General features: G+C 39.7%; 1 protein-coding gene across 2 annotated transcripts in view; it reads left to right on the top strand.

The window, feature by feature from the left end:
• Window positions 1-23,921, top strand: part of Nell2 (neural EGFL like 2) — a 315,528-nt gene that overhangs the window by 238,723 nt on the left and 52,884 nt on the right. For both annotated transcript variants that reach the window (XM_057791706.1, XM_057791705.1), the window contains exon 16: window positions 458-553. In XM_057791706.1, coding sequence (XP_057647689.1) covers window positions 458-553 — 96 coding nt within the window. The remainder of the gene's footprint in view (window positions 1-457; window positions 554-23,921) is intronic.

Genomic DNA, 23,921 nt, shown 5'->3' with positions numbered 1-23,921 from the left:
ACCAGCAATGCAGAAGTGTTCCCTTTATGCCACAATGTCTCCAGCATAAGTTACCATCAGTGTTTTTGATCTTGGCCATTCTTTAGGTGTAAGATGGAATCTCAGAGTCAGCTATCACTTTCTAATGTTTGTTTTCAAGTGTGATTTTTCCAATGGAACACAATAAAAACTGTAATGCATGTCACACTGTGCAAGGCGACTGTATTTTGCTATGTTTCAGGGAAGCTATTTCCTTACTGTTAGAAACTGTTTCCAAACTCATACTGAGTTCCTCTCGTGTATAGAAAATACTGTATCCTGGTGAAATTATGGTATCTTTTATCATTTGTTGTCACATCTGCAAGGGAATCAAGAAAAGCTGGGCATAGAGATTACGTATTGGCGTACTTACACCACAGTGACAGCCATGTATCTGACACCGCTTGTCTGATTTACTCATGTGTCTGGATTATTGCAGCCTTCTGCAAAGATGGCTGTAGAAATGGAGGAGCCTGCATTGCTGCCAACGTGTGTGCGTGCCCACAAGGCTTCACTGGACCCAGCTGCGAGACAGGTAGGACTGTCATTTCATCTACAAAATAGATTTTCACCCTGATACGTGAAGTACCTCATGAGGAAAATAGTGCCTCGGGTTTCAAGGAGGTTCTCAAACCATGTCACTGTGAATAAGGAAGTTCACGGAGGGAGTGGAGAAACATGGTCGATGCATGGTCACTGGGCCATTCCTTGACGTCACTCTAAGGAGGTTTTGCAGCTGTTGTAACAAGGGACATATTGGGCTTTTTCAGGAAGATGTATGGGATAGCTCAGGATTTCACAACTTATTAATTTTTATCGCTCATTCAGAGCACACTTTTACTGGAAATTATGACTATATGAAAGCACAGAATTCAAGTTTATGGCTGTCTCTGATCTGGGGATCCACTGCTGTCTGCATTTGCATTTGAGACATTAAAAAATGGCCCAGTTTTATTCATTAATATTTATTAGAAAATGTTTGAGACATTTATTCCTAAAATAATTAATTACATTCACCCAAATTTATTGCTCCTGTAGGGAAAAGCCTAAAAACTTACTTTAAAGACCATGAGGTATGCATGCAGCTTATGACTACAAAAGAACAGGTCTATCGGGTGGGAAGCATGTGTTAGCAGCAAAGCAGAAGCACTCTCCGCCATGGGCTGAAATCACAGGAGTGCTCATTCAGTTGCTATTAGTTAAGGAGTCTAATGGCAGATGACCTCAGAAACTGCCTTTTCTCCCAAGAGAACCCTGCTGGTGGCAATGGCAGTTAGAGGTCACATTGCTTCTCATAAGTCTTCCTAGAGGGGTGGTCCTGTGTACTGTGCCTCTCTTGCACTTAGAGACTCACGCTGTTTAGTAAAGATACTGCCCAATCAGCATGTGAGACAGAAAAGTGCCTGCTCTCCCTGGGAAATAAACACTTTATATGAGATCTTGCTGGAGCAAGTATTCAGGCCATTCTCACCAAGGCCTTGTCTGCCCAGGTCACATGTTTCAGACAGGACTATGAAGAATTGTTTTCAACGTCCAGTGGATAATTAATTCAGATACCTGATATGAAATAGAAACATTTCTTTGTATGTAGGATTCTTTTAAAGAGGTCATTTACTGCATCTGCATCTCCCAAATGTGTTATATATATGAGTCAAACTGGTTAACTTGCTAAAATATAGAAATTCTGGGCATTTAATTTTCATGGAATTTACTGGATTAAAACCAGATACCACTGGCACAGCAGCTTTCCATAATTTCTGTCTTCTGTTATTTCTCCACCACTGTTTCCAGACCTACAAGGTTCACTGTGAAACTTTGTACCACAGCATTTTGGTGACTAGGTTCCCAGGGAATGACACTTTGCACAGGTTCAGGTTAGACATCTAAATACTGATTTTTAAGATTTCTTCCCTGATGTGAAGATGACGGCCTAGAACTTTGGTGAATAGTGACCATGTCTAGGCCTACATTTAATCAATTTAAAAGTCACATGAGGAGAATGTAAGAATCTGTAATGGCATTGTATTAATTTAGCAATGACATACTCAATACTTAAGTAAAAATAGCCACCAGAATATCTGGCTCACTTCAATTATCTCTGAACTTTGAGTCTATATGCAGACAGTCCCAGAGTGACAGAGTCTGGCAGCTGATCTTGTGTTTCTGCTGTGACTTAACTTCTTACTGTTTGTGCCCTTTATGCCTGACCTCAATCTCTGCAGTTTCTTCTACATTAGAGTTTTTAAAAGTCGGTGTTTTGGCCAGGTGGTAGTGATACATGCCTCTATCCCAAAACTCAGGAAGCAGAGGCAAGCAGATCTCTGTGAGTTCAAGACCAGCCTTCTCTACAAGAGTTAGTTCCAGGACAGGCACCAAAATTACATAGAGAAACCCTGTCTCAAAAAACCAAAATCAATAAATAAATGTAGGTGTCTTAGGGTTTCTATTGCTGTAAAGAGACACCATTGCCACAGCAACTTTTATTAAGGAAAAGCATTTAATTGGGGTGGCTTATATTTTCAGAAGTTTAGTCTATTAATATCATGGTGTGACATGGTGGAGTGCAGGCAAACATGGTGCTAGAGAAGTAGCTGAGAGTCTTATAGCTTGACTCATAGGCAACAGGAAGTGGTCTGAGACACTGGGTATGCCTTGAGCATATATAAGACCTAAGAGTCTACCTCTGCTCTGACACATTTCCTCTAACATGACCACACCCCCAATAGTACCACTCCCTTTGGGGACTCTTTTCTTTCATACCAACCACCACAGTAGGGTTCACAGTAGTTTAATTTTTTGTATTCCTAAAGTCAGAGTTGTTGGCTGCAACAAAGATGCTTCTAGTTCCCAATTTTTGCTTTCAATGCTCTGCCTCCCTGTTTCTTTGGAAACCTGAACTTCAAGGATCCCAATCTGAATATATTGTTCTTAAGGAGACCTAGGTCTGTTCCGTCCCATCTTGATTGGTGCTGTAGTAGGGGACGGTTCTCCTCCAGTTGTCTTCACCGAACATTGGAACACAGATCTGATACACCCGCTTACTGGATTTTCTACTCCTGAGATGGCATTTTATTATACCCTTATGATAAAGGGCATAGCTTGTTATTTTATATTAAATAAAGATTCTTCACAGTATTGATCTACTCTCTTTCCCTTTTCTTATTTTAATCTGTAGATACCAAGTCCCCAGTCCTAGGGCATAACTAGTACACTTTCATATCCTTGAGTATATGATCCACACCTTGGTAGATATTCCACAAATAAAGGTGTAAATAAGTTATCAGTTAAGTGAAGGAAAATGGTATACTAACTTCCTTGATGAACTATTTTTCATGTTAGTGAAAGGGGCCTTCGGGATTACCTGTCAGGTCCTATACTACTGCATGGCAAGTTAGAAGGTAAGACACAGAGTTGTGTCTCACTGTAGAACCCTGTTACAACCTAGAACTCATCCCCAGGCTGTGGTTTTCTTTTTTCCTCCTTCTTTTTGTTCTTACATCATGTTGCCTGCTTCAGAATTTAGTCTCCCACAGTCTTTCATCAGATCTCTGCTTTTGCTATGTTCACACCTCCAACTGAATGCTAATCCTATTGGCTTTATCATTGAGAGTTTGGGGGTTTTCCTCTCCCAGGGAAGCGAAGCATCCAGATGGTGGTGCTTTCCAAGGGCAGAAGTGTCTGAGCTTTAGCCTGATGCAACTGGATGCATCTAAAACCTAGAACTGTGATTGGTTTTGGCCCAGTGGCTGTGTACTGAGCCTCACATAGGTGGAGTAAAGAAATTCCAACTTTGCTAAAAAAAAAAAATAAATTAGTGAGCAGAACATTTACCAATTCTTGTTATTTTACTTGCAGTTTCTCCGGAGCTTTCTCCCCCGTTTGTTAGTTTCTTTCTGCATTGGTCTTACTAGAAGTGGCAGAAGCCATTTACTTTCTTCAAAAGGAATCACATGTGTGCTCTATTTTAATGTTTCATTGACTTTTTAGCCACTGAAAAAACATCACCCCCATGAAGAGTATTGCTTTCTTTTTAATTAAGCATCCAACTATTCCATGAGATGTTTGACTTGGATTTACTAGGGTGATTAGTTCTTGCATAACTCAATATAGTGTGTTAGAAATGTATGTGCCAAGATTTAACAGCTCCATCGCTGCCATTCTGTATTTATTACCCATGGTAAACCTCAGCAAACATGTGTCTAGTGATATGATTAATACGAAAAGATGCCTTATACGAAAAGTAAATCTTTCACAGTGATTTAGCATATTTCACTTAAAATTCCGACGGTCTCCCCTAAGCACTGCTTTCTTTAATGAAATTAAGATGTTTACAACTGAAAAAGAATTGATTCAAAATGGCAAACTTGAAAAAAAAATACATGCTGAGATATCAAAGAGTAGATCATATGTTTTAGTGATAAATGGCTTCCTTATTCCTATGTGTAAAATGGTGAATTTCTTAGACAAAGATCAAAACATGAGATGAAATTGTAGTTATTTTTAGTGAGTGAGTAAATAAACATCAATTTCAGTTGCGTTAGATTTAATAGACATAGTTTCAAACTGAAGAAAGGAATCGAGAGGCATATGGGTGTCAGTTTACTTCAAAAATAACTTCAAGTGGACTAGGGTTGATTGACTTTAAATTAAATATTCTTATATTAATATTTCTTAGCAATTATAGATCTAATACTAAGTAAATAGTAAGAATCTTTTTTAGTCAGTAATATTACTCTGGTTGAAGTATGTATAGCAAACATTGTTATGTGATAAGATTGAATTTCCACATTTTCATCACAAATAGCATACATTTAATTTTATAATCTAATACCTTTATAAAGTGTATTTCACAGAAGGTTGTACAATTTGTGTCACTTTTCATGGGAAGATGAAAAAATATTTAAAAGCAAGATAAAATCCTCAGAACATCTCTAATACAGTATACTTTTCCTTACCAAGATGACACATGGTGAAATTGTTTACCCCCAAATTCTATAAGAATGTTAAAAAACAGGGGCAGTGTTGTGCAGTGATCAACTGGCTGTCTTACCCATAGGAAGACCTGGGTTCTCCGTGGTTTTCCCCCAGCACCCGGAACAGCAACAACAAAAATGCGCTCATCAAATGCTCCCAACTATAACATTTGCATGAGTTAACTCAGCTGCTTAAACATACCTACTTTTGTATGTAGTGATCCCTGAATTCTTTTAAGTTCGGTGCTAGGTTCTAAGGGCTTGTGTAGAACTGTGCTCTTCCTTGTGGTGTTAACCCAGGATTCAAGATCATGAAATCTGAATCCAGAGAGGCACCAGCTAAAGTCCCAGCTCTGCTGTTTACCAGCTATGTGACTTTTTTCATGCTACTTCATTTTCCCATGCCTTAGCTGTGCATCAATAATATCTTCCACCTTATTCTAGAGATAAATGAAATGAGCAAGGCAGCATAATATTTAAGATTTGAGAAATAATAGTTTGTTGTTATTTTATTTTATATTTTTTAAAAGAGGTAAGAGATGGTTTGTTCTGGAAGGAAGTATGAGTGACCAGGGCCTGGGATACCCAAAATTCCATCTTCTACCATGAAACAGGTTCATGAAGCTTTTGCCGTAACAGAACAAGTCCAGTAATAAATCAAGACATGTTCCAATACATTGGTAGTTTTTTATAGGATTATATCAGGAAATTTAGTTTAAAACTCATATATATAAAACCTTTGCGGTTTTGGAACACTCTTGAATTACCTGGATGCTCTGGAATGTTGTCAAAGAAAGGTTAAAGGTCACAATGATTGGTTCTCGTTTTCTTTATGCATTCATAAATGAGCTTTGATAAAGTTCTGCCAGTGTTTAATAGTTTAAAATAGTTAACTCAGGAATTTTCAGCCTTTAAAAAATTTAAATATTGATCTATTTTGGCTCAATTGGAAATCTTTAAAACTTAATCTTTATGAAAATGTAGGTGCTGTTCTGTCTCTTTAAAGCAGTTAAATTAGTTCTAGTGTTGCTTGTCTGTAATGGCAGTACTTGAGTGGCTGAGGCAGGGGGTTGGCATGAGTGAGAGGCCACCGTGAGCTCCTTCACAGGTACCAGTCGACCCAGGGCTACCCAACAAAACGGCTCCAAAATAACCCCCAAAGTAGTTCTCAGTGTCCAAGGTCAAAGTCATCCTTCCGAGTCCTTCAGGTTAATTGGAAAAATCCTGCTCCGTCTTTCCGGGTATCGGTCATGTATAATAGATAACAAGTATGATGGGACATTTTTCATCCTCTTACTGTAAGGCCTGCCTAATTAGCACTGGAAATGAGAACACGCCAGGAAGCTAATGCGGGGGAAAAGCCATACCCTGGGTGTTTAAGGGCAGGTTTCCAAGAAAACAGGCCAAGTGGAGCACTTGGCGAATTTCAAAAAGATTTTCAATTTTACTTACAAAACATTTACTTTTAAAAGTGTTTTTATTTATTCTTTGAGAATCTCACACAATATATATTTGATCATAGTTTTCCTTCCCCGCAACTCTTCTCAGATCCACCCAGTTTCGTGTTCTTTCTTTCTCTTAACCACAATCCCTGCCCTACAAAAATGGAATCTTGTTTGCATTGGTCAACTACTCCTGGGAATGGGGCCTGTCCTGGAGTGTGGTTGATATACATAGTGAGACTCAGTAAAAGAAAACTTACCCTCCCCACAGCTATGAATTGCAAACAGAGTCTTGGCTGGAGTGGTAGTCTGCCCACCTCCCCGTCTCATGCTGGGATTTGGTCTGGCTTCAACTTGTACATGTCCTGTGCCTGCTGTCACTGTCCCTGTGCGTTCGTATGTGCATTTGCCTTGGTATGTCTAGAAAATACTGTTTCCTTGGAGTTGGCCTCTGCCTGGGGCAAGAGTTTCTTCATGGCTCTTGGCAGGTGTGAGATGGCTGCAGGAGCATTTCCATGGGAATGGAATTTCTAGAGGAAACAAAGGCACAGCGCATAAACCCTTAACGTTTGCTTGTTGAGTGGAAGCAAATGAGAAAATGGAACTGTGATGTGTAGAGATCTCCTGAAATGTGTGAAGAGCTGGAATAGTTGGTGACTTTAGGAGTCCACTGCCCTGTGTATCTCCAGCAATCAAAATCAATGTCACAAGAAGGAAAGATCCCATTGCAGATAATGGATGATGCAAAAGCCTCATATGAAAATGATCGGGCTGGCTGGACTGGTCAAGCAGAGCCTAGATGATCAGATGCTGTGAACACTTAGGATCTCTCCGTGGAGAATGAATGGAACTTGTTTATTGGGAGTTCCTGGGATTCCTAATGCCACATTCTTTCACAGAACTTACTGCTTCCAAGCTCACTTCTATGAACAGCACCCAGAAGCCTCAGTGGGTGGGTGGCTGTCGTTTCAATGTACAGCCCCTTCCGCTACTAACTGGAGACTGTGACAAATCACTTAATGCCTGTGTGTCTTGATTTCCTTGTTTTAAAAAGAATAGTAATAATAATCTCCTTTTATAATTGAGAAGTTAAGGACTTAATGCATGTAACAGTTACAGCAATGGTTCAGTAAGTGTTTTCTGTTATTCTGGCCTTACTCTAACCCCTATAATGACTAGCTCTTCAAAGTAGTTATTATCCACAGATGGGGAAGCTGAGTTTCAAACAGACTAGAACTTTGCTTTGGTCTCTGTATCAAAGAGTAGGGCAGTAGTACCCAAGGGGCTCCTGCTGCTCCATAAGATGGCAGAACCCCTTTGCAGTAGCTGCTGATGGTATGGAACGTGTGCTCCGGTTTCTCTATATTTAACAGCCACTAAACTCCTGCGCACACACAGCATGACAGGAAGTTTGTAAAGACACAGGAAGTAAATACAGTTTCTTTCTTTGAAGCTTTGTTCTCCGACTGTCTGACTGCACAGGGGAGCATTTTACCCAAACAACGGGGAGAGAATAGGTGGCTCCAAAATAATACTAACACTTTTGAAGTGACTGTTCGCTGCCGATTTTGTCTGGCATGCTAACTCCGGAGGAAATGGCTGCTCTCGAAGAGCTCAGGGCTGCAGTCCCAGCAGTCAGCGTTTGCAGGGAACTTCAGGACGGGCTCCTGCTGCTTGGCCTAGGAAGCAAGCCCATAGCTGACGCAGTGCATAGAGGGTCAGCTGGCTGCCGAGTGGTTTCCAGGGCTTGTTTTCTCAGTGTTTGTGTCTGAAAAGAAGGCTGAGTAAGAATGAAGTCTGGGTTGTAGTGCAATCAAAACCAGAAGAAAGTGAAGGAACCCTGGAAACTTGGTGCCCTGGGAAAGAGAGTTCTCTTTGCTTGGTAACCTTTATGCAAAATACTTTTTCTTCAGGTTTTAAAAGGCTCAACCCCAGACTTAAAGCAACTAGATTTTCTCCTTTTCATGATCAGCCACCTATGTTTTTACAACGTGTTACTTTTAAAAAACATTTAAGTCAATGAAAGTAAAATGATTGATTATAACTGGTATTTTGGCTTGAAGATCAATTATTGTCAAAACAATAACTATGCTATTGTAAAGTCAATAACAATTACTAATTACTATTGCTATTATTATTTATAGTTTTGACCATCAGCAGTAAAAATAGGTAAGTTAAAAACCAGATGCCTGTGTCCAGTCTTTAGTGGGCAAAAATCAAGAGTGCGGTGTGTATTATAAGATGCTAAAGCCTGCACTCAGTAAATGGAGAGAAGAACTGTCTCCGTAAAGTCTAGAACTTAGTTACACCGGGTGGGAAGCAGATCTCTATTACACACGAAACTGTTCACACTACACAGAGAGAGCGAGCATAACTACCTAACAAACAGAATAAACCAGCTAATGTATCAGCTGATGTTAGCTTATACAGGATCATAATGGGGAAGATTGTTAGGTTTTATGTGTAATGAATATTCATAGAATATAATCAGATCTTTAGGAGATTTATGATCCTGCAAGGTGAATCGGAGGGAGAGATGGCCCTCAGTGTCCTGCGCTTACTCTGGTCATTTGTCTTAGACGACCCCATTCCTTTGAACGACTCTCTTATGAATCATGTATAACTTCTTAATAAATAATACTTAAAGGTTCTTACTTCTTGGCCTTTTTACAACATTTTATGTTATACAGCTATCTTATGTGGTAGATCTTTCTATCCATTCTTACTTTTAGAAACAAAAGCTTAAAAGTCAGTGAATTGCTCAATGTGACCTGGTCATCAAGCTGAAGAGCAGGGATTCAGTGCAGGTCTGCAGAAACCCAAAGCCGTTCCCTCGCCATGGAGGAGCGTGCACATGACCGTTCATTTTTGCATGTTCGTGGCATATAATGGGGTGAATTATACATGCACATAATATGTAATGCTCGCATCAGGACCGTAGTTACCTATCAGTGCTCTGAACACTGGCATTAAGGTCCTCCCATCTAGCTGTATTTTGGCACATGTGATCTGACCCCCCTATCTTCCCTTGCCTCTGGCATCCACTCTACCTCCATGAAGTCAACCTGTGGAGCATTCACGTGTGACGGGAACAGGTGACATTTGTGTCCTTTTCCTTCTGTGGTCTGTATGATTGCCTTTTGTCCTCCTCTCGTGTCCAAATGTGCAAATTGTTCGGGACTACACGCTTGATCTTCCCACTTATTTCCAAACACTATCAGCTTTATGGAGCTGAACTACTGCCAAGTCCTTAAAAGGCACCATCCTATGCCGTGGTTTCTCCAGAGCTTGTCTTCACCTCCCAGGGCATTCATGCCATGGCCACTTGCTCAGCTTGCTCTGCGCCATGCTCTGACTTGTCTCTTTTCCTTCTGTTTTTTGGTGGCAATGCAATTTTTGTTTGGAGGGGGGCTCTTTTTGTTGTTGATTTTTATACAGATAAGACTGCGTGGTGCAGGCCAGACAGGTGGATAATTCGATCTCTGTCTCTCAAGAGCTGAGGCATGCGCAGCCAAACCAGAACGCTTTCCTTCCTCTACATGGCATGGTCTAGGCTTGACAGACCACCCATCCCTTGGTTCCCTTCACTCCTCTTAAAGCAACAGCGATGCACAGAGTTGCAGTAGAATTTTAACCATAGTGTTACAGATAAAGGGAGATTAAAGAAGAACAAAGTGGGTAAGGGGGGAATAAAAAATGAGACAGAAGCCAGGCTTTTGGACATGTTTTGGTGATTTCTTTTCACAGAGTGAGAAGCAGGTTTCTTTGTTAAGCTCTAATGCTGCAGCCAAACTTCATTCGTGGTCTGACCTGGCATCTCGGCTGGCAGCGTTCTCGGCAGGTCATACGCCGCCCTAAAATCTGCATCACAATATGTTTTGTTATTAACTTTTTCCTGAGCTTCAAATATATTGCTTATTCCCCAAAGACCTGTCTGTGAGCAGGATCAGTTCCTTCTAGGTGGCAGATCTGCCACAGTGCGACCCTTCTTTCTTTCTAAAGTTTTCCTTTTATTTCTGAAAATTTCTGCCATTTTTGTGTCTCTTAATTTAAACTTTTAAGTTTTCTATCTCTTTCTATCTTTTTGTCCTTTCTGTCATTTATTGTCTATCAATCAGTCAGCTATCTAATACCTACCCACCCAGTGTCTCTTTTCTTTACACTGTCTCTACAGATGAGAGCAGAAGAATGGCCCCCTTCCAAAGTCCACTCTCCTAAGCCAAGCCCCTCTCTCTGTTATGACACCTGCCAGTATCCCTTGAAAGTTTCCTGATGCATCACTTGGTCATCAATGAAAACTTGGCATACTCCAAGGATGGTTTAATTAGTTTGAATTCATTAACTCATTTTAACCACATCAGCCACCTTCTTAAAAGTGTCTAATTATTTTCAAGATCATTAATAATAATAATAACGAAACAGTGCTTAGTAGAGGGATGAAATAACAAGCCAAGGTCACACAGCAGGCATGTGATAGACTAGTATGTTTGTAACTGGCCTTGGTCATGACCTTTTATCTCTACTGCTGTGTCCAGATTCCACATAGTCTTCTGTGAACCTCTTCTTCATCTGTCTTTGAAAGATTCTTACTTTCTTTTGACACATCCATCCTACCACTGATGCTGCCTTTGGGTATGTTGTTTACTTCTTAATAATAAAATAGATTGTCTTAAACCTATGGAGTCTGATATAATGTCTCAAGAGAATCAGTCTATTATTCATACAATAATTTTTATGGCTAAAAAATGAAGATAAGAATCGATTTTGGTAGTGTCATGAATGTCAGAAGCAGGCTACTTTTAGACTTTCTTTTGGAAAAGGTGATTACTTCTGACCTTCAGCAGGACACAGGCTCTGTGCCTTCCATCTTGGGAGACAAACCTGGAGCATATTAGGAAATGTAAGTGTGGCACTCAGAGGAGCCTCAAAGTGCAGCATGCCATTGCTTCCAGTGATGTTGGCCCAAACAAGAAGAAACCTCTGATAGGAAGAAGTGGGTGTCCTTAGCTGGCAGGAGAGGTGAATCCATTAAACATGCAATTAATCACCCACAAAAATGGCTATCATGGGGATCTGAGAAATTTGCCTCCATGTATATGTGCAAAAAGGAGAAATCCATACTTAAGGCATGTATTGCAGAGTAGATTATGAGCTCTTACCTAGGAGTCAGGCAAACCTGGATTTGACTTAAAGAAGGGAGTGTAAATAGAGTTGGGGTGTTTTCGTAGATGGAAGGGTATACTAGAGAAGTGAGACTGAGACCAGAGTCGACACTTCAGTAGCAGATGTGAGAAATTCTGGCAGGAAAAGGTGTCTTGCTAGGTGGGAGCAACTGGGTGTTTCCTAGGATCCGAACAGACCATGCAGGTTTTCTGCTAGGAAACTTTAAATTGGGCATTCGAGGAAGGAAATTTTGTTTTCCTTTGTTGGTCCAATTAAAATCAAGCACACTTTGTAAATCGAACCTTAGAGGATGTACTGTCCGCACACCTAGCTTCTTATCAGTGCCCTTTTCTGTTTAGAGAAATTAAAAGGGCACCCTACCACCTTTCTGTTTGGATGTAGATGCCGTCAGAGAATATTGCTGTGCTCAGAAGTTTTATCTGTTTTAAAACTTAGTTCACTAAGAGGCATGAAAATAAACTTAAATATAAGATGGCCACCCAGAGTTTCTGAAGTATAGGCAGCAGCAACCTCACCAGGTGGGCGCCAGGATGGTCCTGTTGGCTCTGGGCTTTTCTAAGCCTGGGCCTTGTGATACTGGGCCAGTGGCTCCACATTCCTTATGTCTGCTTTCTCCTCTGTGCAGAGGAGTTTACGTAGATGTATTAAATGAACTAATTCAGGGGACATACAGCACAGTGACCGACACAAGCCAAACGCTAAATACATTTTCAGGGGTGTCACTAAGTCAGCTGAAAAAAGTCACCAAGTGAAGTCTGTGTTCTCAGGCATCAGGAGCAAATGAGGAGCCAGGGCATGACAGGCAGTTTCTGTCTGTGGTGGACTGGGTAGTGATCAGAGTTATACAGCACTGTGAATTTACATAACACTGATGAATCGGAGACGAGAAACATTGTTAAATGGCAGCCTTGCTCTCTCACACGCACACACACATACACTCATGCGCACACACACATACACTCATGCGCACACACACACACACTCATGCGCACACACACATACACTCATGCGCACACCCACACCAGCAATAAAAAGACAATATGTAACTGATGGCTTTGCTCAGCTTCATACCTGTGTCACAATCTTTCCCTTGGCTTTGCCCGATGTCAGGTAACACACATACACATACTATCAGGACTAGCCTGTCAGCTATGTTCTTTGCCATGCCTGGTGTCGTGTGGCATAAAAGGAACGATCTCCAGGGACACATACCCTCCAGACAGCATCTGAGGGGCAGGCGACTAATTTTTGGCAGTCTGAGGAACCTCTTGGACACAACAACAAGGCAGAAACATTTTATGCTACAGACACTCACAGTCTCAGAGTATAAAGTAGGGTGTAGCAGGTTTTCCTGCTTCCCAGTATAACTGGAGACTGCACTTATGTTTTCCGGCCATTCAAACACAAACCAATCAGACAGAAACTATATTAATTACAACACTGTTTGGCCACTGATTCCTAACTAGCTCTTATATCTTAAATTAACCCATTCTTCTAAATCTGTGTATCACCAGGAGGCTGTGACTTACCAGTAAGGTTCTAGTGCCCTTCTCCTTTGGCAGCTACAAATGTCTCTTTGACTCCTCCTACTCTCTCTATAAATCTCTTCCAGCCTGGCTATATTCTGCCCTGCTGTAGGTTAAAGCAGCTTTATTCATTAATGAATAAAAGCGTCACATATAAAAAAGACATCCCACATCATCCCAGGTAGCTAGGAGGATGTCCCGGAGCCAGAGTTCGTCCTTCACTGCCAGATGAACCACATGTGTTACATTCAGTTCCATTGACGTCAAGTGCGCTGATATAAATTCAAAGTTTAATCCAACTCATAGCATCATAAAAGCATAGCTGTATTTCTTTTTCTCCATATCTGTATTTCTAATCCAAAGTTTTACTGAGTTAAAAGTGTATTTTGGAAAAATCTAGGTGTTTAAATTTTTAAAAAATTTTTAATAAATTGGAATTATTGAGGAATAAAATCTGTGCTTTCTCTGCTCCAGTTAAAAGTGAATTATTCTACATGGCTCCCAGAACTCTTTGTGATTCTGTGATGCAATAAATCATAACAACCCAAGTCATTAGACACAGAAACAAAAGACATACCATTTTAGCCTTATATATTGCTGTTATGTCTGAGATCCTAGTCTTGGCAGGATGATCATGATTGTTTAGAACACTTTGGGTTACATAGAGTGAGTTTGAGGCCAGTCTGGCCTACATAGGGAACAGCTTACAAACAAACAAAAGGGAGGTACACCATTTCAAAATGTTTTATCATTACTTAATGGTGGAAATACATATAAAGCACAAACACTATATGTATCAGCAATTATGTAATGTAACATACTGTTGATGAATTGTGGTGATTACAAAATATGAGTTATTTTAAGGTGCTATTGTTCATCATCAGTAGTGCTAATAATTATTTTAGCCTCATTGCATTCCAGTTAGAGCTAATTAAGACTATAAGTTCATGTTTGCCATATATATCCCTTGGCGTGTATTTTGTATATTTAATTGACATTGCATGTGACCTTACTGGGATTTTTGTATGTCAGCTTTGCATGCATCCCTCTCCTAGGCACTGAAAACACAGCACAGGAAAAACTGAGTTCTCTCTTCCTCAAACTATAGCCTTCATATCTTAGGAATTCACATGCTAGCGTGTTTTAGAGTCAGATAAAGAAAAATGGGCCTCGGCAGTGTATCTACTGTTGTACGAAGTATGGCGGCCGTTTGGAACATTTTTCAGAAACTCTGGAAGGGAAGAAGTGCCCTTAGGATGCTTTCAAAGGGAGATAGTAGTACCGATTATTATGTTAATCATTTAGTAAATTCAGAATAATTATTTTAAATATCTTCACAGAAGTTGGAGAAATTTAAAAATTAGACGTGTGATTAGATATTCCTATTCAGAACACAGTCCAGGAAAGTAGCAATTCACTTCAAATCAGCACTTGAGAAACCCTTGCTTTAAATATGCTTCTACATATGACGTAACTAATAAATGCATCACATGCGTGACGTGTGTGGCAGTCGTATGTACACTCACTCTTCAAAGGCCACTGTTTCTGCCCACACTTAGTCACAATGCCTGGAAAGGTTTGCATTGGTTCCCATGACAGTTGTGACAGAGCAGCTACATATGTCGTATGTCACTAATTACACGGCAGCAGGGAATTCCTGGGGTTCATTTTCAGAAAACAGAAAGGAGCGCTGCTGAGCAGCTGATATGTAATCCTACCGGCTCTTTTCTGTGTACTTGTGCACCGTGCAATGTACACACCCGTGGAATAGACCGTGCAGATGGGATGCCACCCTCATCTTCTCGTGATTTGCATGTAGGCAGTCATGTAGTCTACAGATAAAACATACATGAATCTGTTTTTATTTCAGCTCTGAAAGCTGCATCATATTCTCTCTGTGCATATGGATGGATAATAATTTGCTATGCTCTTCCCATATGAATAGACATTTACATTGTGTTCAGACTTTTACTGTTTCGAACTGGTGTAATGAATGTCATCATACATATGACTTCGCAAATGTGAAGACATCCCAATAAACCTCTTTTCTCAAAATGAACTGTATAGTCAAAGTGTGTAAAACTGGGTACTGCCAAGTCTTCCCAAAGTATTTTCCCAAATGTATTTTTACCAACTGTATGTAAGAATGGCAGAAATGTTCTCAGCTTTGACAATGTTTTTTAATGAGGAAAATTTAATGAAAACAATTAAAACTATACTTGATCTCAGGACTCTTTGGGCAGACAAGTCGAGAAAACCCTCTAACTGGATCAAACACTGCAGTCGTGGCTGTTAGAAGGCCAAGTGTGCTCATAACACCAAGAATACTGATCATGGACAGGCACAGAGACTGTTCACACTACATTGGACACTTACCAGAGAACTGTTATATTCTAGCTGCCTCATTAATATGACCCACTATGCCATCTTCCCTCACCCAGAAGGCTGGCAGCTAAAGCAACAGCAATTGTCCATGAGATTTATAGTCCTTTGCTCTCAGGAAAGCAGAGCGGAAAATAAACCTTAAAAAAGTCACCCCTGGAGAGCATTAGCAGAGGACACACAGATAGATTAATTCTAAGAAGAAAATCTATTTGCTTTAAAGGGAACTAGAAAACATGAATCAAATGTATTATTTCTCCTAATTTTTCCCAGAGAAACAACTATATAATCAAGGGCCAGCTATCTCAGTCCACTTCGCCTAGGAAACCAAAAGAGTTAGCGCTAAATCACAATGGGCTTGTTGGTGGCAAAACTGTCCTGTAATAAAAGGTATCAGAGTCATGGTTGTTTTGTCAACAATTCTTAGGAAATCACCGATTTTATGGCACGTTCTTTCCACGCTGCTCTGTCATGCAACATCTGTCCTGTGGGAAGTTCTATAGGACAAGCTATATGAGTAGGTACTAGATTTACAGTGCTGGAAAAGGTGGAATTTGCTTTTCTCTCATGGAGAGTAAGCTGTCAGAAGAGAGATGAGAGCCACACTTTCAAGTCTAATTATTTAGCTGCCTCTGAAACCAGAGCTGAATGTGCTACTGAAGTTTATCACAGGGATCATAACTTCCATATTCTGTAAGGAAATGCATCCTTAAAGGAGTGACATTTGAGCCAAGGTGGCTGTAATGAGTGCCTTTTACTTTTGAACATATGAAGCATTTTGAATCATATTTTGGCATCGTCTGTCTCTAGAGTTCAGCTTCTCTATCAGATGAAGTTTGTATAGATTCAGAAAACAACATTCTAAGTCTTGGGCATTTTCATTACTGGTTACATTTGGTAAATGCCTAATACCTAGTTAAGTTTGTTTACATATTTGCATACTAGGTCATAAATGGCTAAAATGAGTCTCTCGGTTATTCAAAATACCCAAGCCTTGGAGTGGTCCAGATGAGAAGCTTTCCTAGTCTCATATCATCTACATCTTGGGCTTTGTCGAAACAACATGAACATAAATAATACATAATGTAATAATACATAATGTAAATATTATTATAAGTGCTAAAATAACCTAATGTGGTATAGTGGAAACATCGGTAATTAGGAAAATATTTCCTGAATTAAAAAGGGTTATATTTTGTATTGTATCCTACCATCCTATAAGCACCTCCCTCCATATTCTTTGTTCATTCCTTTCTTTGGCTGTAGATTTCTACATCTGGCTAACCCGGCCCAGATGCTGATTGTTCAGCTCTTTGGCCTCGCCTGCTCCATTCCTCCTCAGGTGCACACTCCTGTGACTGGAATCTCACCTCGTCTTCAGTTACAAATATGTCGCTCTCATGAACGCCCTTCACTGTCTGCTCTTTCCTTACCCCTTCCATGTCATCTACTTCAGTGTCTTCACTCCATTCATTGTTCATCTTTATTGAAAATTTCAATCCTTTTACCTAAAGAATGGGGAATCCTTTAATCCTTCGGTATTCCCTAACTTGATCCCATGGTTCTTCATAACCCCACCTTGGCTAGTTCATCAGCATAAGCATCCCTTTGTGACTACATTGTACTTTCTCACTCTCCCTCTACCCATGGTATTCCCCAGAAAAGCATAGTCCTTGACAGATACAGCCCTCGGTCTCCTCCTTTCAGCTCCTGAACAACTAACTGGATCTACCTGGGTACATTTTAAGTCTGTGAAAATAAGTTTCAGAAGGCAATAGACAGCTGCCATTCCCAAAGCTCTCTATAACTACTTCACATACATTTTCATATCCTCAGACTTCAAACAGGTGCCTCTGTCTAACCCAGTCCCTACCTTTACCTTGTGACTCTTTGGGACCTAGCAAAAGATGGGGAGTTTGCCCAGAAAACATTTGAGGGGACAAAAAAAAAATGAAGGATCTGGTTGCTGTCTAACTTTTTCTGCAACCTACTACAAATGGCTTGCTGGGCTATTGTGTTTATTTAACACAAGTCCAAACTTCTGTTAAATTAAATTTAAAATACTTGTGATTGCCAAGAGGTGTGCTTTCCAGGCCCTGGTCTGCCTTCCCCCACATTCCTTTTGGTCCCTGCCTAAGACTGTCCAGTGGATCTCCAGGATTTCCACATTCAGGGTAAGATCTTTCTTTTTTATTTTCTGATCAATTTATGTTTATTTGTTAGTGATTAGAATATAATATAACTACTCTAAATTAAAATTATAAATGGATATAAGGAAGAGGAAACATTTGAAAAAAGTCTATTGACCAAATACTAAAACAAATATTCTTACTCAGAGTAAAACAGTTTGGATAACAGGTAAAACTAACCAAGATGTCATTGTAAGATACAGGGAACAAGCAAAGATGGTGACATGTGAAAATGGGCATTTCTTTCTCACCCCCCAGTTCCAAGTAACTAACAAAGACTAAATATGAATTATAAATACTTGGCCAAAAGCTCAGGGTTATTACTAGCTAACTCTTACATTTGAATTAACCCATTTCTATTAATCTACATATTGCCACCATGTGGCTTGTGGCTTTACCTGTCTTCTAGTATGCCTTGCTTCCTAGGCAACTGGCTGGCATCTCCTCTGACTCTACCCTTCTTCCTCCAAGAATTCTCTCTGTATCAGCTGTCTCACCCAATCCCTTCCTGCCCAGCTCTTGGTCAATCCACTTTTTATTAACAATGAAAACAATACACATTTGAGTGTAAAAAGATTACTACACAGAGGCATGACAAGATACTTTATACAAACTGGAGTAACGAACAAGTGACCACTTATATAATATATAAAAAATGTATTACAAATAAAGGTCAACATGGGTAAAAGGAGCCATTTAGCTAAAACGAGCCATTTAGCAACTCTTAGGCATGAGAGTTTATGTGCTGTGAGTTGTCCATCAGTGAGTCACTTCCTCATTTGGGGTGCTGATTATCTGTGTGCAAACAACAGTGGAGGCACATTTTCATTCATGTTTTTATTTATTTTGATTTTTTAGACTGAGAACAAATTTCTGATTCTGCTGCCTCAGCTGCTTAGTGCTTGGACCACAGGCATGCACCACTGCCCCTAGCTCAGATATTTGTAAGAATGTATTGCAATGAGATCCTTTGCAACTGTAGTCCCTCTGAGCACAGATCATTATAAACCTTCATTCAACTAATCAGCCTCCAGTTACAAAATAGGCAGTGCAGAATGGAAACCCAAGTTACCTTTCTGTTTTAAATTCAATTTCTAAAGAATGAAGAGTGCTGATATTTTTCCTGTAATTATGTACATGTAACTAGCTGTCCATTTAGTGACACAGTGGCAAGTACAAGCTGATGGCTTAAATATAGGTTTCAGTCTATGACTCTAACAAGTAGTATTTGTTTATAGCGAAATCTGTAGTTAGCTACACGTAGAAATTACCTAAAATAGAAATTGAGTTGCTCACATAATTACCTAAAGCATTAGGAAGTTGAAATGTAATTGCTCTCTGCAAATATTTATACCTTAAAAATAGTCGCTTCAAAATGATGTTGTCATGTAATTGTTTTATTGTAGTAATCATTTTGCAGTAATATCCTCTTCTATGCTGACCTTAGAATTACTGCAGTAGTTTAAAGTTCAAACTGAGCTCTGTCTACTTTTCAGGGCATTTGAAATATACACGTTTGTTATATGAAGGGCACCAAAACATGTAAGGCATCTGGACTCTTCCTTACAGTGATTTCTAGGATTTAAAACCCAAGTCTTCTGGATTTGTTTCCTTTGTTAGCATATGAATAGGTTCAGACAAGAATTTATATCTTATAAATGTGTAATAATTTTTGAGCAACAAAGCCAGCTTAAGGAGGTAAATTGCTATTGTGTCAAAATGAATTGTTTTGAAGAAACATGAAGTTGGGTGTGAGTAAGGAGGATCTAGAAGAAATTAGGAAAGAGGGAAGAATATGATCAAACATATTGTATGAAAAATTAATATATATATATAAAGTTTGTTTCATGTGGTTTATGGAGAAATAAATGTCAGAAGAATTTGTCCACACATTGGGATTGCTATGGGATGAGTAACTTGGCACTAGATTTTAACACTAGATTTTAAAATTCGTTCATAGATTTCAATACATATAATAGTTATATGTTATTGCCACACATCTAAAAGCTCAGTGTGGATGTTTTATGAATGTTGAAAATTTGTGAGGTGTTGGCCATACCTTCCAATTGAAGGAAGCACTTTTGTGGAACTTCAGAATTCAGAGGCCCAGGTCCATGTTACATTGAAAGATAAAGGTGGACGCCTGAGCTTCATGAATAGCATCTGTCCTAATTCTCTGTCCTTAGAATGTTTTTATTTATCTCCACGCTGTTCTTGCTAGACCTTGCAGATCTATGAGACAAGGTGATGAGGCTCACTGACTGCCCCTCTCCCTCAACGTCATCTAGACAGGAACCTCTTCCCTACTGTATCACTGTGCAATTTCACAAAGTTATGCCCTGTCCTGATGAACCTGTAATATCAAGATGATACTCAGTTAGCAAGGCTATGCTAGAGCAGGGTCTTGAACTAAGACTGACTTAATATAAAGAGAGGACCGTCCATTTGATCTGAATTCTTGAGAAGCTTCCTCTCTCAACACAGACCATCATAGCATATTTTTACTGTCAGTTCTTCCATCGCTAGGACCTCCCTGAGAACTTAGTTTGGCTCTCAAAAAGCCTTTTGACTGTCATATATATATATATATATATATATATATATATATATATATATATATATCAATAACTATTAACATTTAATACAAGTTAACTGATTCATAGGGTAACTGGACATTTGGTAACATTGGACTCTCTTAGGAAGTCCTTAAGGTGTACTTAATAGATGTGCCCACTTTGGGGAAAGGCAAGTAAGAATTGAAGGTGTTAAAGTTTTGTTTTTTGCTTTGTGGTCTTACACAACTACAAACTCACAGTGTCAAGAATAAAAGTCCCACCTTTTGTACCAAATGTGTTTTGGAAAAAAAAAAACTGACCCTGTTGATCTAATAGAGTGGGAAACAGCAGTTTACTTATGTTTTGCTAGATGGCATTGAAACTAAACTTGAGTTTGGCAGGCACTCTTGGCCTTCCAGGCGATAGCTGTACATAATTCTCTACTGTACTGCAAAAAAAAAAAAAAAATGTTGCCTTGCAAAAGGCAATATTTGCAAAAATTATATTTGGATGTAAATTATGGGGTTAACATCATGTGTATCAAGTGAAAATATACAGGGCATGTTCTATCAGAAACATTCTTTTTCACCTGTCTCAGGATCTGGAAGAGCAGGTGCTAAGCCAGTGTGATGAGCACTGCACTTGCTTCAGAACTAAGTGTTTTTTCTTTGTGCCACTAGCTTTAAGAGGCCTGCTCAAGGGCAAGTATTTGTTCCTGCACTTGAATAGACAGTCTGATTTTAACAGTAATATCTGAATTTCCCTACAGAAGTAGCGAGGCTAAACTGAAGAGAACATGCAAGCTCCATGTGAGGATTCAAACTTTGTGGGGTTTTAGTTTTGTTTAGTTTTATTTGTTTTGTTTTTGTCTTACTGAAACTCGGCTACTAGGCTGCCTGTGTGCTTTAATCTCAGATGATGTGTTCTTTAAAAAAATACATTAGATAGAAAATTCCAAGTTGAAATGACTCTCTGTTCTAGTACTTGTCAAAAGATAGCTCGAAGTCCTGATGTTTTGGAGAGTAAAAATCAAAAAGATTTATCAAAATGTGTCACTGTCACTGTAGGCTTCTCTGGGTTCCAAAACTGTGTGAATACAATAATAACAAACAAAAGAATGACTCAAAGAAATGCCTCTGAGAAAACCAAGCTGCGACCAGTGGAGTGGGCAAACCATGGGAAGACACTGGCCACTGCCATGAGACTTTCTTTCCTTTTGTACAATGTTCAAAAATACAAAGCAGGAGAAAAAGGTTCTCCTTAGGGAAACCTACACGCACTTTTTCGTTGAATGCTAAACTGTTCCCCATTGTCCTTTTGACTTTGCTGCTAGGAGGCAATCTGTTTGTTCAACCCTAGCACAACTTGCTCTTTCCCAAGTTTATTTACCTTAAAAACTTAGGATGAGGAGTGGCTTTGTGGCATGGTATTTTCCAACCTGAATGAGGCTCTGAGTTTGACCCCCAGCACTGCTAAAAATAATTCTTTTCAAATGTATGCTGCTGAGGATGTAACTTGGTGATAGAACACATGTCTGACATGCAGGAGGCCCTGACTTCAGTACCTGTGTGTGTGTACAAGCATGTACGTGTATGCATATATCATATGTACCATACATACATATATGTATATATAACATTTGTGTCATATATACTCATATGTATATATCACTTGTGTGTGTATGTGTGTGTGTGTGTATGCGTGTATGCATGTGCATATACAGTTTGAATCTAATGAAATCAGAGCAAGAGGAAAGGGGAATGGCTGTGGTGTGCTCTTACAGTAGAATGCTCATTTATGCTCATTTCACTGAGGGTAATTTTTTACACTTTGTCTTTACAGCCTTATGTCCTTGTCTGTCCCAGTTGTTCTTGACTTTAAATTTACTTTCAGGATTGACATTGTGCATTGTTTTCTGTTACCAGTTCTGGAATGTTCTCTCATGGGATGGTGGGTTTGTTATATACTTAATACATATAGAATCTCTACATATTTCAAATTACATATAAAATTACATATGGCATATTTAAAGCTCTAGTTATATTTAGGATTTTTATAAAAGGAGAGACGTCACTTTGAAGAAAGCCACTGAAATACTGATTATCTGACAGCTTAGTAGGAAAGCCCTAAGAACAGTCTAAAACTGTAAACTGTGGACTCAAACAACAACTCAATAGGTATTTACCTACTGTCTATACTTAAGGAATATTTTGTGTTATGGGATATTAAAAGATTGGTGCAGCCCAGCTTTTACTCCAAGTATATAAATCTCAAAGAGGGGGCTGACAGACTCTCAGAACACACAAGGTTTCATGTCTATCAGACTTGGTTGAGTTCGATGTTTAGGTCAAGAAATTAGGATTCCTGTTATGTAAACACACAGACCTCTGCTGCTTCTGTTGGAGTTGATCTGAACTAGCAGGTTGGATAAATAAGCTATTAGAAGAGTGTAACATGAGGGCCAGCTTGTTGGGGTTTCTGTCCTGCCTGATACCCCACAGCCGGCAGGCCCCAAAGAAAATCACACAGAGTCTACATTAGGTTATAAGCTCATTGGTCCATTAGCTCAATTTTCTTATTATCTCTTGTAGCTTAAATTAACCCATTATTCTCATCTATGTTAGCCACGTGGCTCAGTACCTTTTCTAGCAGGGCACGTTACATCTTGCTTCTCAGTGATCTGGGCAGGAATGGCGGAGGGAGCTTCCTGCTTCCCCAAATACTCCTGTTCTCTTTCTTCTACCTCTACTTCCTGTCTGGCCAATCAGCGTTTATTCAAAATAAACAGATTGACAGAATACAGACAATTCTCCTGCACCAGAAGAGCACCTGCCTGGAAGTAAGATAGTGGTGAGGATGGTGTTGGGGTAGTGATGGGGATAATGTACACTTGTACTCCCAGGTTGAGAGAAGACAGAAGCCTTACCAAACCATCTCACTGATGATTCCCAGGTGTGCCACATAGTGCTACAGGTCAGTAGGAGTCAGTGCACAGCTCAGCAGAAACCATCCCTTTCTATGTCTGAGGAAGCGACAGGCCTGACACATCCACTTACTGACTGTGCTAGACTGAGATCCAAGGGACTGAGGGTCTATCACATGACTCAAAAGGGGCAGTAGAGTTTTTGGAGAGGAAACGGTGTATGCCAAGGACCTGTGGAAAGGACAACGTGGTACATCTGATGGATGACAAGGAAACCATTGTGCCTAGACCAGAGATTCAGGGGAGTCTAGGTATGCTGAATCATTTTAGGTTAATGGAAACCAGACTAAATTTATCATTAACATGTAGGTTAGAATCCACCAATCAAAGAAAACCTTAACCAGGGCAGGTTGTACATGGCCCAGGGGTTGTTTGGAAATATGTGAGGAGACTCCAAGGGAGAGCTGAGAGAGCGGGAAGAAGAGTTAAGCATCCATGGGAGGAGAGACGGTGGGACTGAAATGACAGAAGTTAATGTGTGACGATCTCTGGTTCACCACGTACACTGTGCCCTGTGCCTCGTGTGCTTGGTACAGGACGCCAAGGGAGAATTGTGTGCTTTGTCAAAATAAGTTCACATTTCCACATCTCTCAGTCCCATGATATTCAACAAGGAAAACACGGGTGTCATAAGTTGTTGTCTAAGACTGGATCCACTGGACAACTAAA

The sequence above is a fragment of the Chionomys nivalis genome, chromosome 17, assembly GCF_950005125.1.
Source record: "Chionomys nivalis chromosome 17, mChiNiv1.1, whole genome shotgun sequence".
Lineage (NCBI taxonomy): Eukaryota > Metazoa > Chordata > Mammalia > Rodentia > Cricetidae > Chionomys > Chionomys nivalis.
Note: the sequence above shows the minus strand (reverse complement) of the source record. Positions and strands in the feature narration are given on the sequence as shown.